General features: G+C 29.6%; 1 protein-coding gene across 6 annotated transcripts in view; it reads right to left on the reverse strand.

The window, feature by feature from the left end:
• Positions 1-11119, reverse strand: part of LOC122859535 — a 63170-nt gene extending 52051 nt beyond the window's left edge. The window contains exons 1-3 of one of the 6 annotated variants that reach the window (XM_044163181.1): positions 10667-11119; positions 10220-10540; positions 8024-8150 (exon numbers count right to left, since the gene is read on the reverse strand). In XM_044163181.1, coding sequence (XP_044019116.1) covers positions 8024-8150; positions 10220-10414 — 322 coding nt within the window. In that variant the 5' untranslated portion in view covers positions 10415-10540; positions 10667-11119. Of the gene's footprint in view, positions 1-8023; positions 8151-10219; positions 10566-10594 lie in introns of all 6 variants that reach the window. The other 5 variants (XM_044163178.1, XM_044163176.1, XM_044163177.1 and 2 more) reach the window with 5 other exon arrangements.
• Positions 11120-13978: the final 2859 nt, after the last annotated feature.

Here is a 13978-nt window from a genome sequence, read left to right on the forward strand (position 1 = left end):
TTTTGAGTCAAAATTCCTCCGGAAGTCTCAATTACGTAAAAAATCCAGAGAAATCCGGATTGAGTCCGGAGAAATCATGAGAAATCCGGAAATATCCGGAGAAATCCGGAGAAAATCTGGAGAGATTATTTCTACCAGGGTACGTAATGATTTTCTTTGTTTCATATGTAAAAAAGGAAAACTAACCATGTCATTATCCGAACATATAATTGTATGTTCTTTCTGTCAATCTATGATCCCTAATATTGACATTAACCAACTTAAATAAGATTTTGAACTTACAAAGAGATCATTCGAATAATTGTAATTCAGAACCTTTTTTCACTCATTCTGCATATAACGGCATTATTAGATCTTTGGATTATATTTGCCAAACTTGTCTTACATCTTTATCAATTATCAATGCATAATAAATAAAACTTTATACAAATGATTTTTTTTTCATATATTATATCGATAAAAATAGGGCGCAAAATATAATTTTGCCCAGGGCGCAAAAATTTTTTGTTACGGCACTGCTTTGCTGCCTGTGGATAAACACCACCCACCTAGGAAAATTCCAATAACATTAACAAATGGTATGATTAACAATTGCACTCAACTAAAAGCAACGTATCTTCAGGACTGTAAATTTAATCTTAAATCATTAGACATCGATAGATTCAAAACGAAAATGAGACTCGTCAGGTGGGAGGGTATTCTTGGTGTATCAAAGATAATTTCGATGTTATAGTCCGTAAGCTGATGGCTAAAAAAACTAGACACAACCTAAATGGTCAAATATTTGTTCAGTGGTAGTTCTTGAGTTCCAAAACACGTTGCACCTACTCCTTACCGTCCTGATTGGTAACTATCCACAGGTAAGCCAGGTGAAAATCCGATAATTCAGACAGCTCATAACTACTTAATTTTTTGTTTAATACTTTTAATTTTATTAAATTAATTTAATTTTAAAATTCCTATTAAATTCATTGGTAACCGAAAATATCACCCATGTTACTTTTTACGATCACCAGGAGGTCAAAATGATTTTTCTATTTTTCTTCCAGATTTTTCTTATTATGTTAATATTATTTCAACTAAAAATTATATTTTTCCAAAAAGAGGATATTAAAAATATTACATTAGTTTGTATTGCTGGCTTCCGGTTCCCCAGGATGTGGAAATTAAATTTTTCATCATCTCCTGGGTTTTTTTTGATTAAACAGTATATTTCATCGTGAACTCAATTTAGAATCATTGTATTATTTTATAATGTTGGTTTTCGGTTCACCAGGATGTAGAGATTGGATTCTTTCATCATCTCCTGGGTTTTTTTTCGATTAAACAGTATATTTTATCGAGAATTAAAATTAGAAATATTGCATTATTTTATCATGTTGGTTTTCGGTTCACCAGGATGTAGAATCAACTCCTGGGGTTTTTTTTTATCAGATCGGACGTATAATTAGTACTTAAATTAAATTACGAAATTTATCTATGGTGCCTCCTGTGAGGTGTTTCAATTGTTTTGTGTTTCATTTGTATTCATCTATCATGATGTCATCGAAGTCTATTGAAGATACAATCAATTTGGCACAATGATTCTATTTTAATATAGAAAAAATTGCAGAGAAATTAATCTAGATTATGAAATAATTTATTTGGTTACATCGAATCCTTAGCAATAGCTGCCAATAGCTCTTTTTGATTAATTAATTATGGCAAATGTATCTAGGGAAAGAATGTAACCAAATATATTAATTCCTCGTCTAAATTGATTTTTTAGCAATATCTCCTATCATAAATTGGAATTATTGTCTAAAATAGCTAAAGAATTTACTTAGACTAGGAAATAATATATTTGGTTATACATTCTTTCTTCAGCAATATTTGGCAATAGCTTTTTTATTAATTAATTATGGCAAATGTTGCTAAGAAAAGGATGTGACCAAATAAAAAAATTCCTTCGGTCTATAGTCAATACAAGTAGAATAAAAATCGGTCCATTATTTATCTGCGTTCGTGGTTGAGTCTGTTAAGGGATTTGGATGATTTTTTTCGGAATATGAGAAAGAAATGAAATTTATATAGTAGATTTTTGAAATACTAATACATTTTATGTGATTTTTTGGTAATTGTTTGGAAGCTCGTTTTTTTTTATTAATTTTTAAAGTTGACAACTTTTAACATTGGCTCTTATGGAGAATGCGATTTTTGTCAAAAAAAAATCCATTAAAATACCAATATCTCCAATCGACAATATGACATCATGAAAAAAAAACTATCGGGTTATAAAATGAGACAAAACAAAATGTATAGAAAAAAAATAAAAGAGGTTTGGAGCTTAGTTTTTTTACAATTAATAATTGAAGTATAAAAAAATTAATTTTTATGAGGAATTATTGAAAAATTACTAGAGACCTCTTGCGGATGACTTCTAGAAACACAATATTTCTATGAGTGCGAAAAAGACAAAAAACAGAGAAAAAATGTTGTCTCACTCTTCGTTTTAAAAAAATCGTCCAATTCCTTTAAAGTACGATGTTAGTGATAGGTAGAATTAGGTAGAATTTTAAAGTATAGAGGTTTGTGTCTTGGCCATTGTCAGAAGAAACAAAAAAAAAATTTCAATCGAAATTATTGAGTATTTTTTATTTTACGTCGTATTTTGCATTTTTAATATTGTTTTTTGACGATTGTCTCTAAACAAACAATGGCAATAATAAGGACGATTACCTTTAAATTTAGAAAGTGTTTGAGACTTGTTGAACTGTATGATTGTGAAACAGGAATAGGAATAGTTATAGGCATTGAATAAGAACATCCGTTTTTAAGTAAAGAAAACTGTGTAACACTGTTATTGAATATAACTGAGGTTTATGTACATTTTATAAGTATTGTCGTTGTTTAAAATAATAATAAGAGTAAGATGAATTAACGTGTCACATGTGCCGTAGATTGTATTAATCTTGGCACTCAGTCTGTGGTTTGTGAACGATCTCAAAGCTGATTAACGCTCGATATTATTGATCTGACGTAATTTGTTTGATATGTTCTGTGTAACCTTGTGTGTAACTGAATTAGGTTTATAAATTAATACGTGTAACTGAATTTAACAATGTGCAACTGACAAAAATATGACTATAAAGTCTGTGTACGTAACTTAAGGGTGTTGCTTTGTGTGAAACGTGAAACTAACTAACTGTTGCCGGCCGGCCAGCTGTTAGTGTGTGTGTGAATGTATGTGTGTGTTTGACTTAGTATTTTGAGTGTGCTGCCGCTTTACATGTATGTCAGAGTTTCTCAAACAGAAAGACAATCATGTTTATGTAATACCCGAATGATCATAAATGACAGTAGTCAATTTATTTCCTGAAAATAAATTTTTTTTTTCAATTGTTTTAAAAAGAATATTTTTTTTCTTGTCACGCGCTTCTCAGTGCGCCCCTCTTTACACTGCGCCCTGGGCAGTTGCCCCTCTTGCCCACCCCTTGTTACGGCACTGCAGCAAAGGTTTACCCTCTGTAACTGTTATATCTTGAACAATATTAACAAACATTTAGTCCAATAACCTCTTATTGTGATTTAATACATTATTCAATTGATTGAGTTGAAGAGTATCCATGAAGCTATACAATGCAAGTAAGTATAAGTATTATCGCAGTTGGACAGTTTATATAAATATAAGATATAAAAAGATAAGATATAAAAAAAAAAAAAAAAAACGTGGTCAAGTCAAGTATTGGTATCTTTTTTTTCTGATCTGGTGAAAAATGAACCAAGAAACCGTGAGTAAAAAAAAAAAAAAATTCATTAATTAAAATTTTGTATACAGTCACATTTGGTAATGATCAATTCGTAGTCAGTAAATAATTATTCAAAGTATATAGAATTATATTCCAAGGTTAAATAAAAAAAAAAGTAAAACGGGTAGTATCTTACATATACATACAAGGAACATAAAAGTTGTCAGCAAGAGAGTGAGAGATACGATGTGTCAAGAACCAGTTTCATGTGGGGGAGTGGTAACCAAGCGCGTAGCAAGGGGAGTTTAGAGTATACGTTGGCCGTTGGTTGAACCCCTGCACGTGTAGTATGTTCAAAAATAAAATAAAATATTTTAAGATCTAAAATAAAATTATTTTTAAATATAAAATCAAGCATTTTTAAGGCGACATGATACCCGATTCTGCATTGCCATAACTACAATTTTCAAAACAACTTTTTTCAAAAACTACGTGTTGGAAAATTCTTAAAATCGATCTGCAAATGTATTTAGGTACCCTCGACGGCATCCAACTCTTTTTTTTTTTGAAATTCGAAATTTTTTTTTTAAGTCAATAATTTTTTAAAAATTTTCAAAACAACTTTTTTAAAAAACTACGTGTACAATAATTCTAAAAATTCAATGGTATATTGTCTTAGCTGTCACCAAGAGCATCCAACTTTTTTTTTTTCAAAATTCAAAAATTTTTTTTGAAGTCGGTAATTTAAAAAAAATTTCAAAACAACTTTTTTCAAAAACTACTTGTACAGAAATTCTAAAAATTCACTGGTATATTGTCTGATCTGTCCTCAAGGGCATCAACCTTTTTTTTTTCAAGATTCGAAAATTTTTTCTTAGTCAATAATTTTTTAAAAATTTTCAAAACAACTTTTTACAAAAACTACGTGTACAAAAATTCTCAAAATTCACTGGTATACTGTCTCAGCTGTCCCCAAGGGCATCCAACTTTTTTTTTTTCAAAATTCGAAAATTTTTTTTTAAGTTGGTAATTTAAAAAAATTTTCAAAACAACCTTTTTCAAAAACTATGTGTACTAAAATTTTAAAAATTTCACTACAAATGTATTTCGGTACCCTCGAAGGCATCCAACTTTTTTTTTTTCGAAATTCAGAAATTTTTTTAGTTGTAATTCAAAAAAAAATTAACAATTTACACAAATTGCCCTATTTTACCGGTGAAGCCCAAATGTTATATAGAAAAAAAATTAATATAGTATTTTTGTTTATAGAAAAGAATACAGAGTTTTATTTTATTGCGCATGTGTTGTTCAGCAATTTTGTTTTCTGTCACTTTTTGTCGCTTCAAGATGGCCGAGTTATTGACAGATAGCTGCACCAATTTGTTGACATAAAACGAAAATTTATTAATAATAAATGTGTCGTTGAAATATATAATTATCAAAACATTAACCTGATGCAACAATTAATCTAATCCAAAGTGTCATTATCATTGTGTCACTGCATTGAGTGTCAACATGTTATTCTAATAATCAATACATCAACAACTGCATGTACAACATTAAAATGTTTAAATTTTATAATTAAAAATATAAAGAATATTGATAAATCAAAGAATTACGTGAATTTAAAAAGATAATTAAAGTACAAGCAATGTTTAGGGCACAGTAATGTCAGTAGTCGATGAAAAATTAACAAGAAAAACTTAGATATATCATAGGTTATATTTTGTGAAAAATATAAATTTTCAAATTGTATTAATCAATTCAATAATCAGATTTATCATAACAATTAATTAATGCATTGAAACACAAGGTATTGTATGCATTTATTCAACTTACAATACGTTGTAAAAAATATGTTGGAAAATTCATAGTTAATAATTGGTTCAGTTGGACATATATATTGAGTGGTTTTGATATTTATTCCAGTAAGAAAATGATGTATGTAATGTAACAATTGAAGCATGTAATAATTATAAATATTACTGAAAAATAACTGCTTGTCGTAATATTTGAGATTCGAGATAGAATCAATAAATTAATATATTAATTCAATTATTATTAATAAATAATAACTGGAAAACACAGAATTTATAGTTTTATAAATATAATATTCGGACAAGAATCAATGACTCAATATAATTATTATTAATAAATAATAACTGTGGAAAACACAGAGTTTAGTATCTTCGAAATTTAAGATTCAAACAAGAATCAATGACTCAATATAATTATTATTAATTAATAATAACTGTAGGAAACACAGAATTTAGTGTCTGGTGAATTGAAGATTCGAAAAAGAATCAATAGCTCAATAAAATTATTGTTAATCAATAATAACTGTGGAAAACACAGAATTTAGTGTCTCGCAAATTTGAGATTCGAAAAAGAATCGATGATTCATTATATTAATACAATAATATTAATACCTAATTTAATTAATTAATAATTATTAATATATTAATTATCATTAATTATTAGACACTTGTCGCATATAGAGAAATTTCATATGCTTTATAATTATATTGTTGTTAATAATAACAGATAATAATTTTGTTTATTCATTATAAACAAAAATGTTTATTTACAATAAAAACAAAGAGAAATCTTTTTCATTAGATCTTGAGTTGTCTCTTAACCGATCGGTAATAATCGTCTTTCCTATCGAAGTATAGGGCTCTAGTAATGCCACTGGGGACCTATAGATGGAGCGCGTGGCACCCCGAGATAAGGCAGAATCGGGTTTTATGTCACCTTAAAAGATGAAATAAAGTTGTTTTAAAAGGTAGTAATAAAATTATTTTAAAATTAATATACAATAGGAGAGGAGAGCTGAGAGAGAAAAATATATATATGTATATTCTTTTTGTTCCTGCTTTCTTTCTCCCCTTGGACCAAAATAAAATAAAGTTGTCACGGAGGGTGCCACCTGTGGTGTCGACCACTGTAAAAGCATATATTATATTTTAAAAATCGAAATTTTATTTTATTTTGGGATTTCAAATGTTGAAATATTATTATATTTTAAAATGTTAAAACAAAAGAGTAAAAAAAAAAAAAAGAGAATAAATTATATTTTGAAAAAACCAGAAACTTAGAAAAAACAAAAAAGTTCCCCCACCGGGAATCGAACCAGGGTCTTTTGCTTACCGGGCAAACGCCTTGACCTCTAGACCACAGGGCTTCTCATTTTTTCTAAGTTTCATCAAGTTAACTCCAACGTCCTTCTATTCGTCAATTCATTTTTTTGAAAATATAATTTAATTCACCATCACTTCAACTTAATCCATATTAAATGTACTATGTAGAATTTCGAATTAATTCAAATATTGAAGACATTAATTTAGTCAAAAAAATCTTATCTCAAATCACTCATATACTCTAACTGAAAGTGATGAAGAAATTGAATAATATTTTTTTTTGTCTATGAATAAAGTCCTTTAATTTTTCTTTGGTTCATGAATAAAGTCATTTTTCAAATAAAAACTCGCTTTCAACATAGACTCGTGAAACTTTGGAATAATACACAATTATCTAGTGACACGATTGTCTCTATTTTTTATTTTGTTTTATTATGTTTGTTCATTTAAATTGTTCAATTTTCTTTATTTTATTTTATTAATAACTAAAAAACAATTCAATAAATAATAATTGAAAAATAAAAGCAATCGTGTCACGAACTGGCTACTCTCTTACGAACTGTCATCCGTAAACGGATCTCACTTCATCGCTAAAGTAAATCCGTTCACGGACCTCAATCCGTGTGAGTGAATCTACTTACATCATTCGAGAATAGCCCCCCAGTATAGTTGTCAGAGCTGAACATCATACTATTATACATTTAATTGAGGTTATGTTTTTGGCAAATGCTTTATTAACAATAAAATATAGTAATTTCTACTTCCCGATAGGATCATCTTGTAATTCTTCGAGTTTCCAGTTTACTAAAATTTTTTTCCCAAAATCATCCATTATTATAAACAATTATTAGTTACTATTAATATATAATCTTAAAAATACAAGCAGAAACGTGGCAAACGTTGCGTACATGCTGAGGGCACGATACATTCAGTTGAGAACAACATAAGTATGGTTGTGGTAGCTTAACCCGACTACTTGAAATAAGTTCAGTTGTCACAGCTATTACTGTACATATAGTGCCTGTAACCATACTGCTGTAACTGAACTTATTACCTATCGAATATAATTGTGATTGTGATATAACTTATTTATGACTAAGATGATAATTCCAAATTATATGATCTACGATTTAAATGAAATATCCAAATTCTTACCTGAAAGTGAAAAGCTGACCATGAATATAGAATTAAGGATTGTCATTGCTGAACCAGATTGACCAGTTGATTCAAAAAATTCGCTGAATACAATCGCAAATGATGGGCTTGCACTGTAGCTTGTAACCTATATTCCACGTTTAACATGTTCTAATTAATCAGTTATTCGTCAAAAGCTGTTTTTAAAAACTAAGATCTTTGTTGAATGTGATATTTTTTTTCGTTATTGTCAAACACTTCTGAACGTAAATATATTAAACTAAGCAAATGTTACTTTGGGGAAAGAAAAGAAAAAAGTTGTAAGCTGTTAGGATCACGGGTCAGAAAACAGTGTTAAAATTTAAATTGTTAGTTGTTTATACTTTCAATAACTTTTGAACAAATAAACAAAAAAATTTTGTGAAGCCCAAAAAATTCCTGATTGAATTTCTGAGAGCCTCACTCTCTTCTAAAAAACCGTTAAAAGCAATCCTTCATGGCTATTTTTTCATTAGAACATACCAGACACTACTTATTATTATAAACAATTGTTGATAACTAATTAACGCGAATTCAGAGCGTTTTTTATCACGAAAGTGTGGCTCTCGGTATTTAAAAGACCAACAATTTAAGACAAAATAGAAGTATATGAGTTTATTTTTTAAAAAGTTATGCGAGGTATAAAACAACAGAAATTTTGTTTTTTTGTGAATTAACAAATTTCTAACAATAGAAAAAAAAAACTATCTCTTAATTATATAGATTTTACAATTTTAAATGTTTAGGCAAATAATCGCATCCACGATTTGTCTTTAGTTTTCTTAATATTTGCTGTTTAAAATTTTTGGAAATTCTTCTTTTGTTGATAACTAATAAATAAATAATTATAATAATTGATCGCGTATACCCGATTATGGCATTTTTCACAACTTTTAATTTGGTTCTAATACGAACTTTTTATCTATATTATTTTAGGAGATATGACCATTTTATTAAATTTATATAGTGAATTCAATACTATCGGCTTCGCCTACGTGAAAATTGATTTATACACTGAGAAAAAAAATGTCTGCATTTAAAAGAAAAGTTGCTTAAATATAGCAAAATTTTGCTTGAAAGTTTTAGGCTTTGATTTGAAAAAAAAATGTATTAATTTGAGCAAAATATTTTTTAATTAAAGCAATTTATTTGCTTCAAATTGAGACAGTTTTTTTTTTATTTAAGAGAAAAGAGAATTAATTTAAGAGAAACTTTGCTAAAAAAGAAGCAAAAATATCCCTTAAATCAAGCAAATAAGAGGTCTAGTTAAAACAAAAGTTGCTAAAATTGAGTGACAATTGAATTTATTTAATGGGTAAGACGTTTAATTTAAAGATAATATTGATTGAATTAATAAAAAATTGTTTTTATACAAATGATAAATGAATTAAATTAAAAAAATTATGAATCAATTCAAAGCAGAAAAGCGATCTAATCAAGACAAAAGTTGCTAAAATTGAGCGACATTTTATTTAATTCAATGGTTAAGTCGTTTAATTTGAGGAAGTTATAGATTAAATTAATAGAAAATTGTTTTTATTTTTAATTAAAAGAAATGAAAATAAAAAAAAAAAATTATTTTTTTTAAAAACTTAATACACATTAATATGTAAACTACTTACAGACTCTCAGATTCAATTTTTTACCTTCACTCCCAGAGAGTTGAAATCAAAATCACTGATTTTAAAAAAGATAGTCAAGTGCCAGTTGCACCCCAAGTGTTCCGGAAGATTTTTTCTTTTTTTTTTTTTTTATTTTCATTTTGAAATGATCGTTGACGAATAATTTTTGGGCCTTGTGTTGTCGGAATTTGTTATTTTACATGTTTTTTTGAACGAAGAAACAGAATCGGTTGATGTTAAATCAAATTAATATCATTTTTTTTTTCCCAAAAACAATCATTATAATTTTTTTTTATTTGTGAGCATCATTTTTGAACTGTGAAATTGTGGAGATTCGAATAATACGAAAATATTAAAATTTATACTTTGAAAAAATTGATATTGTAAAAGACCAAAAGTGTTTATCATCAAAAAATAAAAGTAAATATTTTCTATCCAGTTATTTCTTACTCTAATTGGATACAGTTTTTAGTAAGTACACGTAGTTAATAACTAGACTACAGAATTCAATAGAATTTTGTCAAGGTTCGATTTCTTAATGTACAATTCTACTTACAAAGACAATAATCATCGCTACTGCAATAACATATCCCCATCCACCATCGGGTGCCAATTCATCGAGTCTCAATCCTTGATAATTAATGTTTTTTCTTTTTTTGGAATTATTTTTTATAGTTTCAATTTTACAGTCATCATTTTTTCGACGTTTTGCAATTTCGTTTCTTTGCAATTCATCAAAATTTTTTAACATTTTTATTTTCACACTCAGAAAAACTTCGGAGACTTAAATTTTTTTGGTTATCCACAGAAAAAACAATGTACGTGAATCCTAACCAAAGATTATTGTTTCAGACGATCTTGATAAGTAATGAAACCCCTTTAAGATAAAAATATTTACCATTCTGATTAATAATTATGAATGACCTCTTACCGTACATACGTATACAGGAATTAATATTATATATGTTTTTCACCTAGCTGCTAGAATAATATAATGCTTTACCAAAGCTAGGCATAAGATGTACTGAATGCAATATGAATAAATATTTTATCCTCTTGGTACACGGAAATAAGTAATTCCAAATTCTTGCAAAACACCAATCACATATAAGAATATTTCGTGAACGTCCTTACTTTTGTACATAGAGTTATTTTTAATAACACTTTAAAATAATTATTGAATCTTGAGTATCATTTGATCTGAAGACTCACTCATTCTTGCACAAGCAATAAATATAATATTTTGAAGCGTGAAAAGTTATTTTAAATTGACGAACACTATAGTCAGCGTTCTTTGAATCTTACTGCAATCTTTTATTAATATGTTGATATTCTCACAAACATTAAAAGATACAAATGAACTGAGTTTTCTGTTTATAAAAATATAATTAGATAAGATTTTAAGGCTATTTGAAGACTTAAGAGATAAGATGCGAAGGAAAAATATATTACGAGTAAGTCAAATTCGTACTGTGGAATTATTGATTGTGAATTGACGAGATAACTCACCTTGGCCGTCTAATATTTATTGAATGGCACACCATAAACGATTCTTTCAAAATATGCATATTTTATACAGAAGTTATTCTATTGGTTAGAGTGCTGTTAATCATATCATGTTGGTTATCAGTAAAAAATTGAATCCCAGTTAGTTGATAGTGAATAACAAGTGTATTATCTGCCAGTCAGAATAATAGAAAAAATATAATGTAACACCAACTGTTAATATTTTCTTTGAACTATTAGTTTCATAAATTTCACAAACTACTTGTTTAAAGGAGTATATAACAGACAGTTTTGGAATTTTTCCTTATCTGCATGTTTAAAAAATTTCAAAAAAAAAAAAGATCTGGTAACGTGTGTTGGGGCTGGTGGCCCGCGTTACCAATTGAAAATTAAAAATTTTTAATACTCCGGCTAGAGCCATTGTGGCCGTGTTACGCAATTTTGTAAATAAAATTATGTTTATAAGTTTTTTTTTTTTTCTGGTAATAAAGTTTTTGGAAAAAGCGATGGAGAAAAGCTCATGAATCGGCTCTTCAGAATGGCTTCTTAAAATGGGTGGTTTTTTTTTTAATACGGCACTTTTAATAACTTCCGATAAAATGCTCGTGGAGACTTCATATTAAGCTTAAATTCAGCGACATTTGAAACTCTATCACGCTCTAACAGATCCAACTCGTTATTACTTTTTTTTTTCTAAGTAAAATATATTGAAATCGAAAAATGAAGAAAAATAAATCTTCATTTTTTTTTTTTCCTCGAAAACTATAAACCATAGAAAAAGAATTTTATATACAGGTGATGAGTATTCAAAAGACGTATCTTTCGATCCCTACATGAATTCGCTGCGATTATTCTATCGAGAGTTATCGATTGTGTACCGTTACGCTCACTATGTAATAACACCGGGAACCGCGATAACTCTTAATAGAATTGTCGTAGTGTTTTAGTATATAGCTCAAAAAAATGCGTCGTTCGAATACCATATATTTTTCTATAAAATTATTTTCTTTATAATCATAGTTTTCGAGAGAAAAAAACAAATTGTTTTTCTCGATTTTTATCCCAGGTAGGAATTCTCGGGCTTGACGACCGTGTCGGGCTTGTGCAAGGGCTGTGTATCAAGCCTTGGTAGCCACGGCTTGTCTCAGGCCTGGGCCCGTTGATTTTACCCGGCTTTACACGAGCCTTGGTAACTCAATCTTGTGTCAAGCCTGTATTTTTTGTTTTTACCCGGTCTCACATGAGCCTCAGTAGCACAGGCTTGATACAAGCTTGTCTCCGTTGATTTGACCCAGTCTCACACAGGCCTTGGTAACTCAGTCTTCTGTCAAGCCTGTATTTTTTGCTTTTACCCGGCCTCACACGAGCCTTGGCTGCACAGGCTTGAAACAAGCTTGTCCCCGTTGATTTTACCCGGTCTCACACGGGCCTTGGTAACTCAGTCTTGTGTTTTTTGATTTTACCCGATCTTACACGAGCCTTGAAACGGAGCCTTGTGTCAAGCTGGTACCCATCGTTTCACCAAGCTTCACACGAGACTTGACTTGTGCATATATTTATTAAAAAAAAAAAAAAAAAAAAAATGGTAATTAGTTGTATAAATGTTATATAAATTTTAAAGAGAAATTATCAGGCTTTGACTATTGTGTCAGGCTTTTGCGAGGACTGTGTATTGAGTCTCAGTAGAGTTTATTCATATAAAAAAGTTTCACTACATCTTACATCAATACCCCGACGGTTGACTTGATAGCGCGTTCGACTTCTACGTGAGAGACCCCGGATCGATCCCACGTCACCTCCATTTGTTTTCGTTTAATTAATGTCGTTTATTCAAATTGTTTAAATAGAAAAAAAAATAATGTTATAAACATAATCTAACAATAATAGTTTATTTATATTATTTTTTAGTTTTTTCTGCAAGCCTGTGTCAAGCCTGAGACACAGGTTTGTGCCAGGCTTGGAAAACAAGCCTGGAATACAAGCCTGACACCGGCATAAACTTAGTGAACATTCCAGGGCTCACCCAGGCTTGACACAAGCCGGGTAGTGAGGCTTGATACAAGCTTAGAAATTAGGCTTGGTACAAGCCTGGGAACCAAGCCTGGAATACAAGCCTGACACCGGCAAAAACTTAGTGAACATTCCAGGGCTCACCCAGGCTTGACACAAGCCGGGTAGTGAAGCTTGACACGAGCCTCAGAGCCCGACAAACAGGCTTGTCCCAGGCTTGTCCCCGTCGTCACTTCCTACCTGGGTAGTTTTTCTTTTTTTTTTAAAAAAAGTATATCTTATTAAAAAAAAATCTTGCGAGTGGGTGCAAGGTATTAGAAAGAAGCTCCCCGAAAGCTGAACATAACCTCGCTACGATAATGCTATCCAGAGATATCGTGTAATATCGTGTGAAAATTGTATAGTGAAAAAACTATAAATTCGATAACTCTCGATAGGATCATCGGAGAAACTTCATTCTAGGCTTAAAAAAAGCGTCTTCGAAAACTCTAGAGCCGCGTTTAAGAATCATCCTTCTGGGAGAAATTGCTTTTAACAAAAAAAATTAAAAAATGGAACGTAAAATTTTTTTTTTTTTCTTAGAAACTATTTCGCCTGGAAAGGTATTTTCCCAACGTGGCTCTAGAGTTCTTGAAAACGCTTTTTTTGAGTCTAAGATGAAGTCTCTACGATGATCCTATCGAAAGTTATTGAATTTATAATTTTTCATTATGTAGTTTTTACACGATATCGTCTTAATAACATAATCCCAGGGAAGAAGCGTTTTAATCCCTACAAGAAGCGTTTTTCTAATACCTTT

This window comes from Aphidius gifuensis, linkage group LG6 (genome assembly GCF_014905175.1).
Source record: "Aphidius gifuensis isolate YNYX2018 linkage group LG6, ASM1490517v1, whole genome shotgun sequence".
NCBI lineage: Eukaryota > Metazoa > Arthropoda > Insecta > Hymenoptera > Braconidae > Aphidius > Aphidius gifuensis.